At 38.7% G+C, this 25113-nt stretch overlaps 3 protein-coding genes across 11 annotated transcripts in view; 1 reads left to right on the top strand and 2 right to left on the bottom strand.

Moving 5' to 3' along the window:
* The window catches only part of PLCE1 (phospholipase C epsilon 1), a 151322-nt gene extending 145570 nt beyond the window's left edge, over positions 1 to 5752 (top strand). For 2 of the 7 annotated variants that reach the window (XM_050305833.1, XM_050305834.1), the window contains exons 34-35: positions 495 to 701; positions 1691 to 5752. In XM_050305833.1, the coding sequence (XP_050161790.1) occupies positions 495 to 674 (180 nt within the window). In that variant the 3' untranslated portion in view covers positions 675 to 701; positions 1691 to 5752. The remainder of the gene's footprint in view (positions 1 to 494; positions 702 to 1690) is intronic. The other 5 variants (XM_050305836.1, XM_050305838.1, XM_050305837.1 and 2 more) reach the window with 3 other exon arrangements.
* Positions 5753 to 6545: 793 nt separating this feature from the next.
* Positions 6546 to 23223, bottom strand: NOC3L (NOC3 like DNA replication regulator). 2 transcript variants are annotated; one of them, XM_050305840.1, is made up of 21 exons: positions 23112 to 23223; positions 21566 to 21773; positions 21047 to 21170; positions 19151 to 19308; positions 18987 to 19043; positions 17823 to 17953; positions 17112 to 17273; positions 16266 to 16359; positions 15880 to 16055; positions 15533 to 15661; positions 14951 to 15082; positions 14489 to 14569; positions 13820 to 13920; positions 13264 to 13336; positions 13123 to 13186; positions 12962 to 13033; positions 11829 to 12010; positions 11493 to 11621; positions 10813 to 10910; positions 8761 to 8845; positions 6546 to 7066 (listed from the first exon to the last, which is right to left on the bottom strand). In XM_050305840.1, the coding sequence occupies exons 1-21, from the start codon at positions 23196 to 23198 to the stop codon at positions 6935 to 6937; spliced, it is 2475 nt and encodes an 824-aa protein (XP_050161797.1). In that variant the 5' UTR covers positions 23199 to 23223; the 3' UTR covers positions 6546 to 6934. The 2 variants fall into 2 exon arrangements, with proteins under 2 accessions (XP_050161797.1, XP_050161798.1); XM_050305841.1 differs by lacking the exon at positions 23112 to 23223 and adding an exon at positions 22888 to 22946.
* TBC1D12 (TBC1 domain family member 12) overlaps positions 23198 to 25113 on the bottom strand; it is a 43349-nt gene continuing 41433 nt past the window's right edge. For both annotated transcript variants that reach the window (XM_050305843.1, XM_050305842.1), the window contains one exon: positions 23198 to 24878. In XM_050305843.1, coding sequence (XP_050161800.1) covers positions 24810 to 24878 — 69 coding nt within the window. In that variant the 3' untranslated portion in view covers positions 23198 to 24809. The remainder of the gene's footprint in view (positions 24879 to 25113) is intronic.

Here is a 25113-nt window from a genome sequence, read left to right on the forward strand (position 1 = left end):
GTTTTTCAAAATCTTCTGGCTGTGCATGCCACACTTTCTATCATAATAAAGGACCATTCAAATGGGCAGAGCTTAAAAGCTACTGGAATAAAGTCCCCTTTATTCCTGCCCAGTGAAAAAGTTGTTCTGTTGCTTTATCTCAGGCTTCAGAAAATGGTAGGAATGAAGTACATGCCTACTGGGAGAAGGAGCTGTGTTCTGCCTTCCTGCAGACACCACCAATCCACAGCACCTGTTGCTTTAAAGTAACTGTATTATAAGCGCAGATCTCTTTATACAAGTTTATACCAAATTTGCCAAACATATCTTTGACAAGGCGTAATTTTAAATTAATTTATTCAGAACAAAGAGTAGGATGTGCTTGCCTGTGAAAGCACAGCCGTACTGAATTTCAAAAGGAAGGCTTGCTTAGCAATATGTTAGGTGTTTTCATATTAATCCTGTATTTCACAGCTAACAAGCAGCTGTTAAACCACTTCTTTTTTTTTTCACAGGCAGCACGAGATGACAAAAGAAAAGGCATCTCCTTTACCAGTGAGCTGAAGAAGTTAACCAAGTCCAGTAAGCAGTATCGGGGGTTCATGTCGCCCCCGCTGCAGGTGTTGTCAGACAGTCCCCAGAGCAAGGACGAAAGGGCTGCCTGCGGCTTGACCTTCAGTGACATTGTGGAGTAGTCACCCCACTGCCTGCGGTCTGGTCAGGTACGACACACCCATCCTAGCGCTGAGCAATCATTTATGTGATTTACAGAGGATTTTTTTTTTTTTTTCCCCAAAAAAAACCAAGATTAAACCAGGGTGAGGTACAAGGGACAGGAAGATCCTTAAAAGCCTTACCCAACAATGAGCACAGGCACAGTGACAGCAGTAAGGTCTCCAGTCCTTTATTACGGCATTTGCTCCAGTGAATCAGACTGGAGTTCCACCCACAACACTAAACTAAAATGCTGCATCCTGGTTGATTTTATAGTATGCATTTTAATGAGTAATGATGCTTAATTGATTAATTCTGTTACTCTTTTGCTCTGGGCCAAAGTAAATGGAAGTGACCAGTAAAGCTTTTACTATTTTTTGTTACATGCAGGTAACAAAATCATCAGGACTGGCCATCTCCTTTTTAGCTAAAACAACTTTATGGTGTTAATTTCTCTCTGTGGGAATTTTGCCAGAAATGTTTAAACATTTATACTACCCTTTCTGTATCTCTTCAATTTCTTCCATCTTGCTTGACTTCAAACAAATGAAACACACAACATAAGACTGTCTCATTTATAAGGAGATAGTAAGTGCAACTTGTCCAGCAATGTACACTAACCAGACATTCGCACGGTGCTACTACAGCACTGAGACAGCAACTGGGAAGTTACAGCTCATTGCAAATCAAGAAATCTTTTTCAGTGTTAATAATCCCATCTCACTTATGGCCAGTTTAATACTACCTTTTTCTTTCCACATAAACCTAATTATTAAAGCATTATTTGGCATGCACTGTCATACTACTGAGTTCAAGTAATGTTTTCATTTGCAAGGTATTTAAAATATGAAGGGATAAATTTGATACTTTATTTCTTGGCTACTATATCAGAATTCGAGGAAAGCAAAGTAAATTATGGGAAAAGCCCAGTCAGGTTCCCTCTTCTGCATTTGTTCTCTTTTAAAACTGGAATTTACATGACTGAATCCTTCTGCAGTGCCTTTGAAGGATCCTGCTGTGGACTGAACTGGTCACCAATTGTGTGCCCTGTGTTACAGATGCCTAATCCAGGCAATGCTCCTGGATTAACATCCAGAATCTGCGAATCCTAAATGGGATACTGTAGATTGGAAAGGTGCCTGTCAGCTATCGGAAGATTCTGCTCTTCCCGTATCTTCACATCTGCAGATTCTCCATAGGCAGATGGAGAAGTTTTCTTGGACTGTATGTTGTAAACAAACATGTGTCATCACCCTCCCCTTTTTAAACAAAAGATAATTTTAGCTCGTTGCCTCTAAGGAAACTGAAGGCAGAGAACCAGAGTGTTCTTTTATGTGTATTATTTTAAAATAACGCACTTTTACGTGAAGATTTCTGTTAAACACTGTGTTAAGTGATTGTAAAGAGATTTAAATATACTGTAACTTCATTTGCATATCTGTTTCACTTTGGTGAATATACACAAAACAGTCAAAATTATTTATGGTTTATCTACTTTAACAAAATAATGTACAATAGCTAAATACACCTAACTGGTAGTGAGACTTTGACAACATTTTCTTCTTATAAATTCTTGTTTTCCAGGCTTGTGTTTAAAGAAAGAATATTTATTATCATGTTCCAAAGTACATGCCATTGTATAATATATTTATCATATACTACTTTTTAAAAAATGCAGATTTTTACCTCTTTCTGGATTTAGAGGAAAATATGTTTGAACTTTTATGGTTGTTTCTTTTCAGCACAAGATGTTTAATACCCAAAACTGACCAAATTCAAAACAATGCATTGATAAATGTAATTAACATTTCAAAATTTTGAATTCAAATACATTTTTCCATACAGTCAGAAACGTCTTTTTACTTGTCTGTTAAAGAGAGTATAAAGAACTTTTACGCTATAACTCTTGACATTTTTGTTTACACAGAAACACTGCTGTGAAGTTTTATGTTTGCTGAATTCATCTTTGGATATGTAAGGAAGTTAGTTGTGCTAGTCTTTTTTTTAATTTCCATGGGAGTTACTAATGTGTTTAGTTACTTAAAACAATCCATACCAAGTTACAGGGGCACAAATTAAACAACTGCTGGAATCAGCAATTGCTTTGATCTCCCATGTGAAGTGGTGAACAAATTGCTCTGCATACGTTTTTGTCTCACTAGAGCAATCCCTAAACAAGAGAAAGAAGTAACAGGCAGTAGTCTCATGATGACTAATGCCACCCTATTAATTAGAAAATGAAATAGAAGAAAGAAAAGTCATTAACTGTCATATAAACAAGGAGACAGAACCTGCATTCTGTCACCAGAAACTATGAAGTCTTTCACTATACACTACAGAAAATGCCTCTAAAGTAACTATTACCAAAGCAAAAAACTGCCCTCTTGAGGTCATTCCAGCTTTCAGGAAAAATATCTACAGGCATACAAAAAAGTCAAATTTCACAGTGGCATATCCTCACAGAGGCCATGCACTTCCCACTGCTTATCTTTTACAAAAGCAAACTTTTGAACTGATACAGCACCCCCAACCACCTCCCAGCTCAGCCTCTTCACTCATCAGTACCAGCTTGAACCCTGCACATGCATAAAGCAAGACTGATCCCAAGTAAAATGTTTAAAAGTGACAATTTACACATAGTTTTATATGCAGTTTGCTTTGGAATACTTTGGAATTACTGGGAAATACTTATATCAACCTGCTGCACAATTCAACTAATGGTTTTTAAATGTTAGCTTCATTCTCTCTGTTATTTTAACACAGTAGAATTTTTCTTTTTATGTTTCTGTGGCATTTTAGAAGCAATACTTAAGTTCCTGTAGTTTGCCCTTACCTGTCTGACTTTTTTTTTTTTTTTGGTGGTGGTTGGTTGGGTTTTTTTAATCTTTAGCAGCACTGAAAATTCTTACCATCACCTAAATACCACACACTTGTTAATTTATTAGATTCAATATACAAAGTTCTTATACCCGTGTTGTCATCCACTACTGCTTTTCTGACACAGATTTAAAAAGAATTAAAAACAACCTTGGGGAATCAAGGGACAACAGCAGCCATGTCACATTAACACAGGTCTAACACTAGCCTGAAGTCTGGTGGCAATCTAAAATCAGCAGATTGTCTACTGTTTCTGCTAATACAGAATATTTCTAGCTGTGGGAGCAGTTTATTAATATGAATATCTTCCTCATTAGTCTCATCAAAAGCTGCTTTTGCTGCTGTTTATCACAGTGAAAGAGAAAAGCAAAGTATTTAGCTTTTTATTTCAAAACCCTAACTTTGTAGACAAGCAGACATCTGGAATTGTGTAAGGCTAATTACCCTGTTTTAGTATTTTCACTAATATTCACATATAACTTAATTTCAAATTTATGTATTGGTAAATATCCAGGTAAACTTCCATTGGTGAAACATGGTACACTTTGGGGTGAATTTGGAAAAGAATAACAATATCCTTCCTTTTGTTGGGTCCAAGTTTCCTAATAGTGAAAATACACCACCACCTGAAGCATTAAACTGAGGGGTGGTTAACTTTTCTGAAGACTCAAAGAGCTTCCATGTGCTAAGTTATTATGCTAATAGGAAATTTATTCTGCTTAGCCATGGATTTTATTTCTGCAGGAATATTTGTCCACGCCCTGCTGTGACAAGACTGACAAAGTAACTTTGTCCTTTTCTGTGCTTCTGGCTGGGCGTGGACATCAATTAGGAAAATGCATTCATTTTTACATTACAAACTATTTACAGGAAGCAGTTTCCAGTATAAAGAAGTTTGAAAGAAAGGAATGTAAATAATCAACACCTTCCAGAAACACGCTGTCTCTGAGCAGTAGCAGGAATTGAACAGTTTACCGGTGGAAATCTCATGTTCCATTGCCTAGTGGCAAAAATACAGAAGCATTTTATTCTGTGCTATTTACAGAACTGCTACTCTTCTACCAAGTTCTTAAATCCTCCCTGTGCAGCACGTGCTGCTTGCAGTGGTGTTTGTTATGGCATGGGACGAAAGGTGGGCAGTCCCAGCTCCTGCCTGCATCTTCTTGTTTCTATCTTACTGATCCCAAATTTTAGCAGTTAGAAGACTAAAAAGTACTATCTCAGTTTTGTTTTTTTTTTTTTTAAAGTAGCCACATTATTTTTCTTGCTACAAATATTAGGTGAATACAAGGTGAAGTGTCTTAATAGCTGCTTTTAGAAAGCTGTCTGCTTCTAGAAATCACGTTTTCGAGATTTAAAGACTTCAACATGGAAATATCTAAATATTTCAGGAACACTTTCTCTTACGTTCATAGTTTATTTTCAGAAAAGAAGACCTTGCTGGTAGCTTTACATTTCAGTGAAAGGCTGAGTCTGCAGCTTCTGAAACTGAACTGTCTGCTCTGCTCTAGCTCTTTGAATGCTTCAATTAGCATTTGGTTTTTAATCACTGTCAGTTATTATTCCACTATTAAACTCAGTTTACTTTTAGGGTAGCCCACTCAATGTACCAATGGTGGCATTTTTTTCCTGTCTGTGATAAATGTTTTGCAACTTAAATAGTGATAGACATTTGGCAGAGTTAGCAAATTAAACACAAAAATAAATAGCAGTAAATAGATTTTTGCTCCAATAGATGTATAGGCTCTTTCAGAATGACTTAGTTGTACAGTTGTCTTCCTTTGCCTCTTAAAGCATGTCAAAGTATTCTGACAATGCAACATCACTATGTGCCAGTCTCTATATGTTTGGAAACCATGAAAAATGAATAATTTCAAAATTTTCCACCTGGACTATCTTCTCTCTGCTGACTTGAAGAATAAACCTGTATTTGTATATGTTGTACAAAAAATAAATGGTTTAAGATGTTCACTCTTTGCTTTTGCCTTCCCAAACTGACCAAAGTATTGGCAAATGGCCCCCTTGGAATTTTTCAGAATTTAAATCACATCCATATTTGCGAACACTTAACAACTAAAAAGAACTATTCAAAAGCCATGGGAATCACAACCTAAACAGAGAGAAACACATCTATGAACATCAGTACAATGTATGCAGTTTTGCAATCTACATAGTAAAATAGGAATCTAATTCTAATCTAATCTAATTCTAACCCATTAATACATAGAAGTTTATTCTAAAAATGTTAGTGAATTTATGTTTAACTATTTGAAAGTTGGTGAATTAATGTGATTAATACTAAAACCATGTATTAAAAGAAAAAAGGAAATTTACTTTTAAAACTAAGAACCGTAAATCAGGATAAAGAACTAAATACCCTAGAGAAAAAGCTATTTTCTGACTTGAATGAAAACTTTGAAAAACATACACATTTATCATTATCACATCATAGAATAAATAAACACTACAAAAATACATTAGCTGAGCTGTCAGCCAGGAACAGCCCACCACACTCCCCTGTAGAATGGAATTCAGGTAAAGATAATACTCACCTTTTAATTAATTTAATTAATTAATTAATTAAATATTTCACTTACTGTTTGCAAAGCTAACAAGCAGCTGAAAATGGATTCTAAAACAACCAGGCAATAACTTATATTTGAGGAACCAGGAGAAAATTACTTCCAAGAAAAAGATAAATATTACCTTGTATTTGTCCATCATTCTTGAGAGCAGTGGTTTATTGAAGACACTGCAATAGAGCATTCAGTCATGACGACAGTTTAGAACTGAAATTCAATATTCTCAGTTTGCCAATACGAAGATTCACCAGAGGGGAAAACCCCCACCAAATGCAAAGTCATTTCAAGGTGAGATAAATGGTTAGAAGACATCAGAAGAAAAACAGAAATAATGCAACAGAAAAAATACATGTTCCAAATCTCTAAGTAATTTAGACATCAAAGAAGTCGATATTGTTAACATTTTCAAAATATTTATTAATTTATCAACAGAACCAGTGAGTTCTTAGAAACACGTCTACATTCTGTTATAAAAATTAGAAAATATATAAACAAAATACAATCATGCATAGTAGCAAACAATTTTTAAATAGCCTTCTTTTGTATCTTTTTAAGTTACTGATGTGACTGTTCACTGTGGTTCCCCAGCACTGCAAACACAGGCTCTGTAGTTAAGCAGACAGGCTTGTAACTCTCTGTTACAAAAACTGCTGTTACATTTTTGTGTGTTTCTATGTTCAAACAAAAGCCTATTTGTATTCCTTTAACGATGAGTGGAAATACTTTTCAGCCAATCTTTCTGCACAAATAAGAAGCCAACTGAAGTTGAGTAATAGGTACATTTATGACAAAGATGTTTCCTTCAAGTGTTTAGCAAAATCCAAGGATTTGTGAACAACAGTCTCACTGATGTGTTGTTGAAGCTGCTTGTTTAGCTCTTCATCTACAAATGAATCCATTTGTGAGAATGTATCCTGAAAAGTACAAAATATTAATTGCATTACTAAACGAGGCCAGCATGCATAGCTTAAATTAGCAGTCCTATTCCTCTCCCATGCCCCTAGTCATCTAGACCAGACCTATGGAACTGGCCGCTCACGCCTGCCTGGCCTGCCAGTAAGTTTCCCTTTTCTTGCAAGGAAGTGATGTGTCAGCCCTTCATAAGCTCGTGGTTTTGGTGGGTTTTTTTTTGTTTTGTGGTTAACTGGGCTTTAGAATATTACCTACTAGACACAGCCACAGCTTGCAGTTCTGGAGGTGCTTACACACTGCTTCCTGTTCAACACACCTTCGAAACAGAAATCAGAGCACTTATATAAATAAATCAGGCATCTCTGATTAAAAGGCCAGTGCTCACAGTAGAGGTTGTGAGTCAGAAAGGAATGCCCTGACCCTTCTGCCTCCAGCCAGAGCCGGAGCCTTCCACTCTTTCCTGGTGCTCAGATGAGGAATTATGGTCACACACGATTTAAACTTTCCCATTAAAGTCTTAGCACTCACACAGTCAAGTACATTGTGCACTCAAGGACAAATGAGATCTTTAGTAGTGCACAGGGCTCCAATTTGGAGCTTCTATCAACACCAGGGAGGTGCTGACAATGTCAACGTTGCACACAGACTATGCAGGACGGAGAGGATAAAACTTAGATACTGCCAATGTTAAATGAGCCCAACAACCAGAGAGCTGGCAAAGCCCCAGAGTGATTTTCCCAGTTATGTCCATTATAACCACCTATGGACAGTTTGTTCTCTCTTATTTTCCTCTTCCTTTGTTTCTGCTACCTTAAAAAGCTTTTGCTTTTCCTTATTCAAGCACTACAGCTCAAATCTCTCTCCTATCTGCTGTTCCCAGCCTTGGTCTCTCAGAGGTGCTAATATAACTCCCTAGCAGGACAGACACCTCAAGAAGTCATTGTAAAACAATGGAATAAGTAAGTACCAACACATTTTCAGAAGTTGCTTCTCTAAAATGGAAAAAAAAAAAAGAAAGTGCTCTCAAGGCTTCAACTGGCATTACTGACTTCTTACAGAGTGGAGCACTGACTAAGTTAAAAGGTTATAATGTTTTCATTAGGAAGAAAGAAAATTATCACTTTTTAAAGGACACTCCTCACTGGACATTTAATGGAGGCTGGCATCTGGAACAGTGCTGAGGACATAAAAACTGGTCCCCCATTTCTCATCTTTATACATGAACTCTTTGTTCCCCTCAAATTTAGACTTTAAAGCTACAGTGACAGTAATAGGGATCAGTATCCCTCTACATACTGAATCAAAGGCTCTGGAAATCCAGCTGTCCTGCCAAGTACCCACACTGGGGAAAGAGCTGTTTTTTTATTACTGCTTTTTGAACAAACATTAGTTCATCATTACAGAAAAGGGCCAAGAAATCTGCACTGAACCACTGCAAAGTGCAAAATAACAGCTACCATATTCATCTTGCTACATTAACTGAAGCTGTGGGGGGTGGAACTATTTATACAGCTACTTTTCCTTCTTTATAGTCAGTCCTATCTTACGCCAGTTAAAAGAAATACTTGACATGCAAAGTACAGAAACCAGTCCAAACTGAGTGTGCCAATGCCTGGGCACTGCACAGTGAGCCAGCAGATACGGGTTATTTTGGTACATCATGTGGTTAAAAAAGGACTCAGAGACAAGATGGTACCTTTCTTCTGGGTGTTACTGATGGAACAGGAGGATTAAAGGTCATTCCTTTCATGCAGTATGCCTCAAAAAGTTCTGTAGCAGACCTACAGCAAAATCCACAGTGAAAGAAAAATGGCATTAGGTAGATACATCTTCAACTGATATATCAGCAATTTAAGGGCAGCTTCTTACACACACCACTCTCACCCTCCACCACACTTTGAGAGAACTCAGAGTAATGAGAATCACCTGGAAAAGATCGGAAGCCAACAGCTGGGAAACAATGCGAGTCAAGTAAGTAAAATGTGTCTAAAATACTTAATTGGAGGAGACAAGAAAATTGTTCAGTTGGCTTGCCAGAGTCCAAGCACTCACTGCTTAATCTGTACATATTTAATAAAGGAAAGTAAAAGGTGGATAAAGATTATCTAGCTGACACAATCTGCTAGAATTTCCAACGGTTCCTTACCAAAGAGTTTTACGAAAACTAAGCATCTGTGGGAGAACAGGGAATTCCATCATATGAGAAAAGAAGTGGTTAAAAGAGAATAAACTGAGGACAGCAGTCTGTGGTCAGTTTTTGCAATAGCAGAAAGAAACTACTGACTTCCACAAGGTCTGTTCCAGGATCTGTCCTTTCCAACATGCTCAAGGATGAGCTGGAGAGTACCAAGTTATTTGTGGTAGTAAAAATGAGCTCCATGTGAAGAACTTCAGATCGACTGTATGAGATGATCAGTAAAATGGCAAATGAAATTTAGTGTTGGAAAAAGAAACCAATCTCAACTTTACATAAACACAATAAGCTCTGAGCTGACCACTATCACTTAAGGAAAAAAATCTTCTTGTTATGACAGATACTTTTATAGTGTTGTGACCTTAATGCTGTTTGGAGTTGAAAAGAAACAGAGAACACAACAGAAATTAGTTACATCAGCGTATAAAGCCACAGATCATCCACATCTCAAATATTGCAACTGACTCTCCAATTTCCTCATCTTGAAATGCTTAAATTGGTAAAAGTACAGGAACATGCTATAAAGATGAGGAAAAGTATGGAATAGCTGCTGTCTGAGTGAGATCCCTTGAGCCATAAGACAGTAGACAGAGGAATGATATGATAGAGGGTCTGTGAGGCCCAGAAAGAGTGTAGAGCAGACAGATGAAATGTTGATTTCATCTCCCTGAGCAAGAACCAGGGGCTGTTAAATGAAGCATACTGGCACCAGGTTCAAAACAAAAGACAGCAGGTCTTAACCTAAGGAGCTGTGGACTCACGGAACCCTTACCAAACAGTGCTGCATTTGCAAAATGTGTGCTTTGGTTCATGGGACACTGAACAGCTTTGAAAAGAACTCCATGAAGAGAGAGGTACTAACAGAAAACGGTATCAGGTTCAGGAAATCCACCAGGCTGAGACCAGTCAGAGGCCAGGACACTTCTCAGAGCATGTCACAGAATCACAGAATATTCTGAGCTGAGAGGGACCCACAAGGATCATCGAGTCCAACTCTTACGTGAATGGCCTATACAGGGATTGAACCCACAGCCTTGGTGCTCGAACCAACTGAGCTGACCTCAGAGCCTGCTTTATATGTATGCCCTGTTTTTACTTTTTACAAGGCACCTGCTTCCAGCCACTGCCAAAGACAGGATGCTAAATTAGACCCTCAGTCTGAACCAGCATGGCTGCTCTCATGTTTTAACATAGTATGGACCTTACACTGCAACTGGGTTTCCTTACGCTGGGCAGCCACAGCTCAGTGATCCTGATCCACATTCACATCGGGGCTGCTGCTGAGGAAATGCAGATATTTTGCTTCCGTGGGAAGAAAACATACAGCACTTTGAGATTTTTACCCTTGTCACAGCCTGGCAACAAGTATCAAAAGAAAAAGAAAAAAAAAAAAGGCAGCCAACATTCTGTCCTGGCAGAAGAACAAAGAGAGTTTGAAGATCAGAATCTTTTAATTTTATGGATAGTTATTTTTAGGAATTCCTTTAATAAAGCATAAACAACAGCTTCCTTTCAAAGCACTATTTAAAAAACCCCATCTCTTTGATAACTCACCTTTGGCTGAAATCAAGTGAAAGAGCTCCTGAGCCTTCAGTTGGAGCTCCAGCAATAAGGTGAGCTGCAAACTTCTGCACTATTGGATGATAATGTCTCTGAAAGAAAGGAAGAAAGAAGGCAGTTGACTCAAGGATGAGGGATAATTTATTTATCTACAGATTCTAACATTTATTTCCATTTCTATAAGATGGAATGTTCTTTTTTTGTTTTAGATAGAAAAAGCACCTCAAAATTGCTCAGTTTGTGGGGTTAAGTGAATGAGAACACTCAATCATACATTTATTCACTTGTATGTCATGCTGTGAACATGACTCTCCACAGTTATTCTAACTCCCACTCCCAGAAAACAGGAAGAAAGGGCCAAGGAAGCCCTCCCCAAGCCCCAAACCCTGACTGGAACAACAGATCAAGGTGTCAAGGGCTGGATTTAAAAGGAGCTTGAAAAATTGAAAAATACTCCAAAGGAATCTTATTAAACAACCTGCAGTAAGATCCAGTATTATCATAAGCCCATTCCTTCCATATCACTGTGTTGCTCTTCCTCTTTTATGGAATAGGCTCATGTGGGCCAGATTTGACTGGCCTGAACACCTCTGTTCTCTATTTGTGTAAAGCACATAAACATTTAGCAGCTATTTACTGCTGACTTTTACTTCCCAATTCACTCAGTTACTAACCTGAAGTAAATGCAGCTCCCACAGAGCTGTGTTCTGAGCATTGCAGTGCTCTGGTTCATCTAGTTCTGGAAGATAAACTCCACTGCCTTGAGATTCATTATCTAGTAAGAGGTCCATCTTTGGGAACATCTGCAACACACAAAAAAACAACTGAGTTGCTTCTATTACACATCCAATTATAACATGGTTAAGTCAGTATCTCAGCAGCATTTAAGGTTACCCTGTTTTCATCACTCTTGCTTAAGATGCCTTAAAATATTTTGCATAAAATCAATTTGTCAAAAAATTCAATAACCTTTAGTCATCAAGCTAAAAATTTCAACAAGTAAAACTTACTTGCATGAATACCCTGTTTGTTGCCAATATCCCAACACTGGAATTTGGAAGTACATGAAGAGCAAGTGTGGAAAGCCGCTTTAGGAAAGCAAGAGCTCTTTGCTGGGAAACTTGCTTTCTCCGCTTGGCAAACATGACATCCAGGCACTGGAGCACAATCCCTATATCCTCATTGGTACCACCTCAAAAACAGAATTTCAGAAAAAGAGTAAATAACAGTTTTGTGGAACATGCAGCTGAATACTCTGCTATGGACTGGACACTGGAAACTGAGAAATGGCACAAAAGCCAAGTGGTTCAAACACAGCTCTCATGGGATACAGACATAAGCATCCACCCTTTTTTGGTAAGAATACTCCAGCTTTGAACAGAAAAAATGTATCATTGTTTCTGCACTCCTTTCTAAGAAAATACTTGTTCCATCAAAAGTGTCTAAACATTAGACACAGCTGCTGTTTTAATCCTAAGTGCATCCACTGTAATAAATAGTGCAAAGATTTAGTCTTTTACCCATCCAAAATCGCAGAATATTTTTTCAACTTTCTTCCTTCGTGAATACACATTTATGAAGTTAATTAAAATGATGCTAGTTTCAAATACTAAAAATACATTTTCCTAAAGTATTCAACTTCTCAGAATTATTGAAAAAATTAGATTTGAAAATTAGAATTCCAGAAATATAAAAATCATAAATTTTAGAAGACAGAATTAATTTAAAAAATAATTTAAATTTAATATTGGAAAAAGTAGAGATTCTTTCCCTATTAAAGAAAGAATTAAGAGAAAAAACCCAGAATTTTTAAATTACCACTGTAAGAAACAATTATAAGGAAGTAAAAATATTTAAACTGAGGACAGGATAGATGCTTATTCAAGACCACATACTCAGCATTCCCTAATGAAATGACATGATTAGAACCTGTTACCATGTATTGCAATAATAATTCAAGTACTTGTATTGCAGTAATACAATGTGCAACTTGAGAAAAAAAGTAGGTTAAACCAGACAGTAATTTTTTTCAGAACTCAGATATCTAAACTGTCGTTTATTAACACTCTATTAAGGCTGTGACATCAAAAAAGCAGGATAAACATTATCTAGGTAAACACTGAGAACAAGAATCTGGAATTACCTGCATGTAGGCTGAACAGTGTCTTGTAAAGGTGTGTGTAAAACTTCATCGGATCAATGTTAAGAACATCACCTATTAACATAATCCCAAAAAAACCCACATTTACTCCACTGATTTATCAGACAACATTAAACAAAAGTTTGGTTTTAAAAATCTCTTACCTTGACCAGAGAGTATATGAAAAGCACTGAGAATGCAGTGAAGACTCTCACGATAGCTTAAACCCTAAGAACACAAAACTGATCAAGTACCCAAAAGAAAGTAATTTTTATAAAGCTGTAGTAAAAGTAAACTCAACTTACCCCAGATGCAATAAGAGAATGAAGGACAATCAACAGGTCATCAAAAAATTCCACATTTATGAGATGAGCAAACCTTGAATCAAAGAGATTTTAACTTTTAAGCTAAAGATGTTATCTGTGAACTCAGTTCAAAGTATTTAAATTGCCAAAATCCACACATTAAAAGCAGCTAAATCAAATGCTGAACATTTACTGTCTTCACGTGAAGGAATGATTCAGTGGCTAATGGCTAATCATGGCCAGTGGCTAATCATGGCTTCCTGATAGCTCTAGAGACATGCTCATGTCCTTCAGGAAGTAATCAGGTAAAATAATGGAATCACATCACACCCTGATGGGTTTGAACCACATAGATTCTATCATGGGAAATTTCACATCACAATGAAATAGTTTTGGAAATAGCTGAGAACTTCAGCAGAGAAATAAAATATTTACAACTAATTTGTCAGGGACCCATCTTCTCTCACTGCTTTTAAGTCCCTTTCAAAGCCAAAAATTCTTTTAGTGCTTTATGTCTTTTGCAACACACACAAAAGAGGGCAGAATCAGTTCTTACTTTGCAAGACCTTCTAGCACAGCTGGCAACAGTGGAGACTTCTGAGCTTTCTTCAAGATTCTAAAGTAAGTTAGGAATACAACATTCAAGGTTTCTGTGTGCTGAAGGAAAGAAAACAAAACTAAATACTTAATCATGGAAAACAGACATTTCTACTTCACTTAATAGAAAATGCTTCTCTCTGTCCAAGCCTGCACTGAGGCCTTCCAAACCAGTCCTGGCTCTGCCATTTCCACTCTTCTTATGCTGAAAAGCTCCAGTCCTGCTCTCCTGCCTCTGACTTTGTCCCCTCATGCTCTCCCAGCTAAACAGTCCATGCCAGCCAAACTCCTTCCTTGCCTAAAGGCCACTCTGAGAGGCTGATAACACCCACTACATGGTATCCTATGGAATAGGGCACCTGGAGGACACCTGTCAATGGATTCAATACCTTTTTGGGCAGAGTGCAGAAGGGAATAGGAATTACTAAGTTGGCCTTCCTGGGCAAACTGACAGACCTTGGTTTACTAAAACCTAGACCTCTGGTACAAGCAAAATGTTTGTTAGCTGACAACATTCTCTGGAGATATGGAATGCTGACAGGTTGGAAGGGAGGGAAGATACTTGATTACAAAAGGGTTAGGAACAGCCACTTTGCAAAAGTAGGGAAATAATCTCTCAATTACTTACCAACTTCAATTTTTTTTCTTTACTTTCTGATGCTTCGGCTTCCAGGAGTTCTCGTTCTAGTTTCTCTTCTGCTTTCTTCCACTGAAAATACACAGGTGGTTTTAAGACAACAGATTAAATGTTTGCAACCAGTCTGGATATCTAGGTTGCAAAGATACCCAGAGAACAAATCTTCCATGCTTGGTGAGTTACGTAAGTCACCCTGTGAAGCTACTGGGTAACCAGCTTAGATATTCTTATCAGAAACAACCAATCAAAAGCATCATCAACAGAGGAAAGAGGAAAAAAAAGATAGGAAGATAATTAAATTCCCTGTAAAACCTCATAAATGTTCAAGTACAATGCAAACACTAATCACTGATGCTGAGAGTTAACAATGACAACAGCAGATGTGCAATCATTGCTGGAACAAATTGCTACATAAAGTTGCAGACGTAGAGCACAAGAAAGCACATGGCATACCTTTCTTTGCATTCTGGAAAGATTCTTTCTTTTCTCTTTGTAAGTCATGAACTTTTTCTTTGGTGCAATGTCTTCGGAATCTTTCTGTAATTCTACTTCCTTAATTCTTAAGTGAAGAAATACTTTCAACACCTATTGTAAAAACAAATTAAATACAATGAAAGGTGATCCACAATATAGGAACAGAGGGCAAAATATCCTGAATTCCATTCCATCTAGTGGGCAGTGCTAGTCAAAGGTTCTTCTGTTTACTCTCCTCCTGTTTCTTCATACCTGTATGTCTAATCTGTGCTCCCAGCTCCTTCCCCAGCGCTGTCCACTTCTGTCCATTCCTCCACTTGCCTCTCATTTCAAGTCTTCCTGTCTGACTTAACCCACGTCTGTCAGGATCTGAACTCCCAGTCTCCTTCCCTTGCCCCATACTTCTCTTTCTAACCCTCTGGCACAGCCTAATCCTAAACTGTCTGTGGTCTGACAGAGTGGGGATGCTTGTCTGCAGCCAGCCATGCTGACTTCAACGTTCAGACTTTTTTTCAACCTTTGACAGAAGAGTATCGTGAGGTACAATAGAAAGTCTCTTACCTCGGGTCTGACATCGTAATTTCTGCCCCTCACGAGGCCAGAAATGACCTTAACTACACCAAGTGAAGCATAGCCCAACTTGTCTTGTTTAAAGAGCTTCTTAACTGCCTCAAAGCACAGTTCAGAAATCTGAAAAAGCAAATCACACAGATTGTTCTGTAAAGCCAAGTCCACGACAACAGCTAGTAGCAGATGATACTCATGATATTTAATTAGAAAGTGGACACAGCCTGTAAAATAGTGAAAAGATACGGCCACAAGATCTGGATGTTGTGGAATAAAGCTCAGAAATAGGTTATTTCTCAAGCAAAACAAGAACTCTTTCTCTAATCAGAAAAATCACTTACCATTTTCGATGGATCATTCATGAGCGGAACAATGAGAACAATAATGTTGTTGTGGAAGTTGAAGTGGGGAAGAGCCACAAGCAGCTCACACAGACACTTCACTGCTACCTCTGCCAGACCTTTATATGCCTTTAATGAGATGACATTGCTTTTCTTCAACTTCCTTTGCTTCCAATCTGCACAAAACATTATTAATTTTTTTAGTGATTACTGTTCAGAATGATGGGAAGTTTATAAATATTTAAATTTTTAATGATTGCAGGCATTCTCCTACATACTTCATGCAAGTACTATCTTGAAGACAGCAGGTAGCATTCAATCAGAGGGAAACTGATGCTGCAAATAATTTTGCCTTTATTACAAAAATTGGGAAGTGTTGACTGTACCTTTAATTGTTTGTTCCAGATTTTCTAAGTAAAATTTATACTGGCTCACAAGGCCTTCTTCAAATTCTCTCAGTTTCTGAGTTTCTTTTTTAACCTGTGAACATAATAGAAATGAAATTTTATTTGGAAAGCTAAATACTGAAATAAGCCAATAGTGAAAAAAAGGTTTAAAACAAATATCAGATATCTGAGTAGTTGTTTCTTCTAGATAGACATTCCTAGAAATGTATTAAAACTAAAATATTTCTGTATTTTTCTACACTTGTGCTCAGAGGGCCTTTTCCAACTAGGCCTATTTCATTTATAGAGATTGAAGCAAAATTATCAACTAGATGTTATTTTAACACCATGACTCTAAACTGCACTAAACCTACATTCAAGAAATCTTCCAAAGAATGATTAAAAACAAGCTGCAGAAAACAAGTTACTCTGCATTTGTTCAGTAAATTGTTGAACATATTTCAAAGAAATCTATGCCAGTTAGGTGACAATGTTGCATAACTTGTTTTCTTTCTAATTCTCTTCAGTGTGGGACTTTACTCCAAGGTTTATGAAGGAAGTCACCCAGGTTTGGTATACTACTTTCACATACTAGTTTTCCTCTCCATTACCACCAGCATGTCACCTACTTATTGAAGGAAGTATGCAAGAATTAAAGGTTCAAAACAAAGACCTCTGCTCCTGAAAGTGTCACAGCTTCAGACCTTCCACAAGTATTTGTGTATTTGTCACCCTTTGCTCAGAACTATAAATTCATATTAAACAAGAACAGTGTTCGTATATTTGGCACAACTGAAAAAATTCTGAAATACTCACAATACCCTATAAGTAAATTTGATATTTTACCTTGGTAGCCTTTTCTGCTTCAGTTAGAGGCCGAATTTTGTAGGAAGGCACAATATCTTTGAATACCTCCATCAAAGAAACCATGACCAGCTTCCGAACAATCACAGCCACATTAGGATCCTGTTCCATCAGCATGGCACGCAGCTCCTTCAACTTTTTAATCTGGTTAAAGAAAACAGGAAGACAAAATCAACTGAAGATAACTACAAACCAAGGGACAAGCACAATGTACATTAACTCAGCAGTTACTCAGACTCTATTTAGCATTGCATAAAGAGCCAAGAAATGACACATGTCCCAAAAAATCTTTAATCTTAGGAATAATCAAACTGTCCTGCTATTATAAACTTGCACAGAATTACAAAACATTATTAGTATATCCTGAAGCATTAAGAACTATCAGATACAACCCTGAAATCAGAGGGTTACATAAGGGTCACGCTTAAGGAAAAGGTAGTTTGCACAGAAAATCCCCAGACAGTATTATTCCTAAAACAACAACATAGTCATCTGGATTTTCACCTGATTCCAATCCTTTATACGAACCTATGCAGTTTCACAGTTTGACAGCCCCTGACAAGTGATACAACACTGACCTTTTCCTTGTTCAACCCATGTATTCTTGTGCCTTCGCTACTGTTTGGTCACTTCAGATCTTTATTTCACACGACAGAGGCACACGTACATGCCTGTTAAGTAAATGCTACATACATTGTTGTCTGGCTCAGAGAGAATGGCAGATGCTAAGGCAGCTATGTGCATCTTCCTCTCCTGCAGCTTTTGTCTTCTTTGAGCAGCCATTTCCTCAGGAGTGAGAACAGGCAGGGACTCCTCAACAAAGTCTGGTACAAGGTGTGAGAGTTAGAAAAGAGGGTCAGTGGGGAAGTCGCTTAACAAATACCATGTTGCAAACCACAGTTCAAGATACTGCATTTCAGTGGGTGCCGTGTTAACCCCACACGAGTAACACGTGAAGTTCCACAGTCAAAGCAGCTTTAAAAATTACTTTGCCAGAGTTTATATTAACCCAGAGATTACTTTTTGTTCCACTTCAAAATCTTTTGCTTGTAGAAAGAAGTGGACTGGTTGTTTTTGAATCTATCCATGGTGTTCCTGAAGTACAGTGGGAACACAGAAACTTAACACACTACCCCAGCTGTGCCAAGAAACCACAGTGCTCTGCAATTTGCAGCAAACTATTCACCATTCACTTTTTCCTTTAAAAATACAATGGTTTTGTTTTCTGAGTATTATTTTGTTATGTCCTTCCTCAACTTCAGATTGTATTTAGACAATAATGACCCAGAAGTGGCAAAGTTACAACTGCAACTGTTATTTGAAAATGACTCCTAACTGGATAACCAACGGCAAATCAAAATCTCAATTTCCTGGTATTCTGATGTTCCAAGTAAAAAAATTCAAAGACAGACACCCAAGAGCCTACACAAGTCTGTGTCCTGACCTGCACTTCAAAGTGATCTCAGAGTAATCAATGGAACCACAGCATATATCCTTCATGTAAGATAAGTATGTTCCTTCTTATTAGCAAAGATAGCACAACTGATAAAAGGAACTTCATGAACACATCAGTTCCAGGTTAAAAAATAAAAATAATTTTAAAGAAAGAGATTCTGAAGCCAGCTATTCCTCAGGTCCTGAGAATCTAACAGGTAAGAAAGCAAGCTTTGAATAACTGTTACGCTTTCATGGCATGAGTGATGAAATGAGCATATCCAGAAAATCTGAACAAAATACACTTCAACTACAAAATTCCTCAGGGAACAGCAAAGTACTCTGCAGATAAGGCAGTGATTTGGAAAAAAAAAAACAAAACACAAAAACACCCAACACAAAGCAAACATAATGTTTTATTACCCTCTCCTTCCTCCATGTCTTCTGTACCCTCTTCTTCATCATGTGCAACACTGAGAACTGCAAAAATAAAATGTCTAATGTCAAGCATGTAGAACTGTGAAATTTTAAAAAAATAAATTATATACTTTCTGGCTGCTATACCAGTTCCAGAATCTGTGTCTTACCTGGCTTTTCCACAGCTTGAGGAATAATGCCACTCTTGTCTTTGATGGGGAGCAGATGGATGAGTTCCTTTTCTGGCTCTGTCTGCATTCGTCTTGGCACCTTCTCATATTTCTCAATCACACTTTCATGTTTTCGTTTTTTGACATGAACAGGTTCACTGAAAAACACAAGGCAAACTAACTGTATCAGCCACCTAATTAGACAAGAACCATGTACGACAGAGCATCACTACTGGAAACTGGTTGGATTGAGTGTCTGCCCCTCATCTAGGCCAAGGTGCTGTTTTACTTGCCCCTCCTCCCTCCCTGTGCTCCCTGACAGCATGAGGGGCTGCCCTGGCAGGGCTGAAGCTGATTAAACTCTTAACCCCCAGCAGTCCTGCCATGAAGGACGAGGATCCTCTCACTGGACAAACAATCCAGAGTCTTCCTTAAGATGTCCACAGCCTCTCCCTCCCTTACTGTGCCTTGACCTTGCAGGTGAGTCTAAACAAGGATGTGATACTGAGTGGGTCAGTGAACATTTTTATTTACCCTACTCCACGTTTCCTTTAACCACTATTACTACCACTTTTCTACTCTGCTTACTGGGAAAGCCTATGTCACATCCCACTCTCCAGGGACAACAGCAATAACACAGTGTGGTGTAACCCCCTTTTGCAGGTTCCTAAACTACACTTTGGTAGATAAGAACATAAGTATCTAGTGTAATATGAACATGTAATTTATAAGTGATGTAATATTTGACAAGTTTCTAAGAACTATTACAGTTGACCAGAGTAAAGAAAATTGAAAAGACAAGTTCTCCAGTTTAAGGGAACACTATGAAAGGATGTAAAATCTGGTAAAACAGGTAAAAGAGCAACTACTTCCATTGTTTCCTCACCATTCTAAAAATGTTTTGGCATAACGAATGTAAAACACATAAACCTACATCTTGCAAAATGTCGTTAAATAAAAACACACAATAAATTTGGAGTTTTGCAAGACTTTAAACTTATGTCACACCCAGTTAGTTTGGGAGAGGGAAAGGTTTAAAATAAAATTCTTTCAATTCAAGAACTTGCTATGTGGCTACAAGGAATCCTGCAGTTGAGTACAGCACAGCTGTAACTTTGGAAATGAAAAGCCACTTACTACTTTCCTTCAAAAGTATACTAAATTATTAATTAGTAACTGATTATTGATGTTAATCAGTACTGTTACTGATGATAGTAACTGATACTGATATTAATCAGCATTAACAAATTAAAACCACCCTAGAGCAGCTAGGTATACAGTCGTTTTCACATTCCTCAGAAAAGGCAAGTTAAGATTTTCAGAGAGTCATGTAACCAGAGAATTCTGTAGAAGGGTATTTGTGAAGACTTAGAATTTTAATACTAGGAGCACTGTCCTTCTACATACTTCACTGTGAACTCTACTCAACACCTTGCTCCAGAAAACTGGTGACAAATCTTTTGTATGAATGTTTTGGTGTTGCATGTGTTTACAGACATGGATTCCAGAACCCTTTTTTTTCCCCAGCAACTTGCAATGCAATATGTATAAAGACCCAAAATCCAGGGAACATCCTGAATATTCTATACCCAAAAAAAGACTGTTTACAGATGAAAGCATTTCTTTCAGTTTCAGAAGTGCTTCTCATCTCACAGCCAGAGACCTCAAGGGCAGGAGCACTGCAGAAACAGCATCCTGAAGGTCAGGCAGAGCAGGTGAATGTACTGATAGACACCAATACATTATTACTGAATGTACTGACAGACCAAGGAAACACTGAACTGGAACTGCAAAGAAACACCAGGCTAAAAGGGACCTCCTGACAGATGTATTGCATTACATATTAATTGCACATGGCTCAATTAGTAAAAAAGTAGACATCACAACAACACTCACTTGGAAGAAAGATCTCTGGTTAAAAAGGATGCTTTTTGGGCCAAATCTTCTATTAATTTTAAGTCATCTTCATCCATCATGTCCAGTGGAAGAGCATCTTCTTCCTCTTCTTCATGTTTTCTAGCTATTTTAGAAGATGATGGTTACAGATTAAGATCCTGTATGTATATTCAAACATGAAAATCTAACCGTGCCTACACTTGTGACACCATTTTACACCTTACTTCAACCTGGAGCACACTGACCTTTATGCATGTCTTTTGTGTTTATCCCAGGAAACTGCTCCTCATCCATTAATGATCACCACAAACACATTTCTACCACCTCCAATTGCCAGATCTTGATGCCATAACAACTACGTTTTATATTTTTCACAACTCTCCCCTTCTTTCAACAAGAACAGCAATTATTTGGACACAGAGAATGTTGTTTTCTTGAATTTTACAACATAAAACAGCAGAATATTTAGTAACACTTATACCTTCTTGCTTACTAAAATAACTCGAAGCAAACACTTACCAACTTGCTTTTTCTTGCATTCTTCCAATGGGAAAGGCTTTCTAGAAATAGCATCTCTGACAGCCTCCCTTAGCTTCTTTTGTTCTTTTCGATACTTCTTAGCAGCACTCTTTTGCTTGTACTGTTTATTCTTTAATTTGTTGTCAAGCTTTATTTGACTAGTTCTCAGTAACTTGCGAAAGCTTGGAACTCGCTTTGTGTTTTTTCTCTAGGAAACAAACAGAAAACGACAAGTCACTGACATATTCACAGCCTGTGTGAAATTTATTTCACTGTTTAAGATCTCATTAAGTTCCTCTCTCTATTAGGGCTGAATAACATGTTTCTTCCAAACAGTACCATCAGTTAGCTTCAAATTTACACAACCGTGTTACATTTTTTGAGAAGAGAGACCCATGATGAATGCTTTACAGAAACCCTGTTTGACAACTTTTTTATTAAACCCTATGTCTATCACTTTCAGACACACGGACACTCAAAGCATGGTAAACAGGTTATTAAGTTGCAGTTCTTTGTGTGCGCCCAAGCACTCTGTTCTCTCTCCAGGATGCCTTTGTTCCCCAGCACACAGTAAAGTACAAGGCCACAGGCTCGGATAAATGTTCTCCCGCAGCACACTTCCCTACGCTGAGCTCCGGCTTTCTCCGGCCTGAAACTCGCTGAGCAGCAGCTGCGCGGACCTGCCTCAGAGCAGCAGGATGCAGGTGTACGAGCTGCAGATGCCAAAGCTCAGGGAGCCACGGTGGTCGTAGGAAACAGGGCTCACTCAGGGAGAGCCCGGAGGCGCAGGACAACACAGGCGTCCTACGCTAAACCAGCAAAACACTCCCAAGGGTGCCCGGGGTGGCAATGGACGCAGCAGGGATTACCTACTGACAGCATGGGAAGGCAAGGGCTGTGGAGAGAAGACGAGCGTGGAAGCCTTCACGGGGCTGCCCTGGAGCTGTGCCTGTGCCGGGCACAGGCGGTGCCGCGGCCCGGGGGCAGCTCGGACCCCGCTCGGTTCCTCTCGGAGCCCCCCGTAGCCCCAGGGACACGCCGCGGGCTGTCCCGCTCCTCCGTGTCCCGAAGAGCACTTCCGACCTCCTTCCGTCCCTCGGTTCCGTCAAAATCACCTCCGAGGGAGCGGGACGAGGCTGCGCTTTGCCGGGACGACTACCGATACCCGCCCTAGGCACCCCCGCATTGCTCTGCCGGAGCCGCGGCGGGCCCGGCTGCTCCTGGGCACGGCTCCCCATCCCGCCCAGCCCCACGCGAGGCCCGCAGCAACCCCGGGCTCCGCTCCCCGTCCCGCCCGGCCCCGGTGCCCCCTCAGCCCCTACCGGCTTCATGGCGGCGGCGGCGCGTGCTGCCGGCGGCGGAAGCGCTCGCGGCCCGGCCCGGCCCCACCGCCACAGCGGCCCCTGGCGGCGGAGGCCGGAGGGGCGCTGAGGGCCGGGCCCACCCCCGCCCCAATTAGTGAATATTTTAATTAACGCCGCAGCCGCCGCCGCGCACCAAAACAGGCCTTGTGGGGCTCGAGGGAGTCGAAGCGGAGCCAGCTTACCCGCAGCTCCTCGGTGAGGCACCAACACCGCGGCCAGCAGCTCTTGGCACACGTGCCAGGGGAATGGAAACGAAACACAGCACGCATCTGCTATAAGTTTTATTTACACAGGAGTTGGTACTAGTGGTCTTAAAGGAAGGCTTGATCCTTCTATTTACAGTTATATACAGATTTATAGTTGAAAAGTAAGAAAACTGTACAAGATAACACAAAAATATAAGACAAATTGGATCCAATTAAAGTAGTGAATACATAAGTTAAGAAAAATCTGACATTTACATTTCAAATCGTAACGTTATGAGTAGCATATATGTAGTTTTTAAACCAGAAAGCAATGTAAGTTACACCACACTAAATCTTTACCCAGATTATGCAGACTCTGCTTTTAAACACCAGACAACTGGAAGCCTCCTGCACTTAAAAATACATAATGGTAATTTTGACTTGATTTCCAGAGGGACCAGTTACAAAACCCACATGTAAGGAGTTTATTTACATTAAATATTAGCAAAAATGGATGAAGAGAGTGCAAGTGTTCCTCACCTGCAGTGCTATCCATATTAAATTTCTGTCCCCTACAACCACAGGTTGTTGTACAGCATCTTCGAGAACAGGAAATGTTTGAAAGTAACTGTCGTGACACATACAATATGACCTTACGTCTCACAGTTAAAAGATGTTAAAGAATTCAGTATCATTAAACCTTTTGGACTTCAGTATTGCACACTAACAAAAGACAGTTTCAAAAACAAATCTGTGTCTGCATTATTCCCAAGTGTTAAAAGCAGCTGCTTCTTTGATAACACAAAGTCTGCAGCTAGCTTTGTCATTTCCTAGTGTTCACCATTAGATACAAGTATTTGTTAGTTGGAAATGGTTCGACAAAATAAAACTTCCGGTGGCAAAACCCTTTCACAGAATACCCACTCCCATTTACTCCACAACCAATACACCAAAACAAATGCTTAACACCATTCACTTTGAAAGCTGTACAGTGAAAATAGCAGCCCTGTTCTTACCACTGTTTAAAATTCATATTATTTTTGCTCTAGGTTTGGGCACAATACTTCTACAGTTCCTGAGTTAATTACATTTGCCCAGACTGAAGAATGAAGCTGCAACTTAAAAAAAAATCCAAAAAAATAAAACACAACCACAACAAGACAATACCCTTTCCCAAATTTTAACCGTCTTGCACATAAACATACCAAACCACCTTATTTGGTCCTCAATACTTTCAACTTGGTAATTTTGGAGGTAATGTTTGTACCAAAACATTTGGTTTGGATAGCAGTTTTGGGGCCTTAAGATTTAGCATTTCCCTCATCCCCCCAAAAAAGTGCCTTCGTGGTATTTGTAAAAAAAGTTATGCCTCAAAATTTTTTTTTTAAGTACCAACAGAAGTTATTACAAATGTTTATTGCATTGAGCTGATTCTTTTAAAGTATTAAATATGAACTCCTCGCTTCTCAGTTTCATAGGTTTTAGTATTCTGTGTGAAAACAAATCTTCCCACGACAAAAACTAATACTGGCAAAAGAGTGAAGATTTCATCAGTTCATTACTCCACTGAGAGCTGTCATTTTTCCATCTCATTTTCACATTTTCTATAGTGTTTTTTCCACATAGAAGTGATGTGAAAGCTTTTTGTCTTCAAGTGGTTTTCCATATTTTCAACTGACTTCAACGTTACAAGGATTAGTTTTTCGGTGCTGGGCTATGGTTCTTGTCTCCTTCTTTGTTGTCCTTCATCAGTGAGGCAAACACCTGGCAAAGTAAATTATTTAATGAATATAAAAAAAGCCAGTCTTATAAAAACTAGCTATATTAACCCCCACAATATTAGCATGGAGCTTAATTTCTAGAAAGAGACACTAGAAAAGAAGTGCCCATTACTCAGAAGTCAGACAAGCAGCATAAAATAGTCATCAAGAGAAGTGCCCCATATATTCATGTGCTGACATCTCTAATTTTATATATAGAGAAAGATATACAGGAAACT

Source organism: Myiozetetes cayanensis, unplaced genomic scaffold, assembly GCF_022539395.1.
Source record: "Myiozetetes cayanensis isolate MyiCay16 unplaced genomic scaffold, myiCay2020 scf10, whole genome shotgun sequence".
Taxonomy (NCBI): domain Eukaryota; kingdom Metazoa; phylum Chordata; class Aves; order Passeriformes; family Tyrannidae; genus Myiozetetes; species Myiozetetes cayanensis.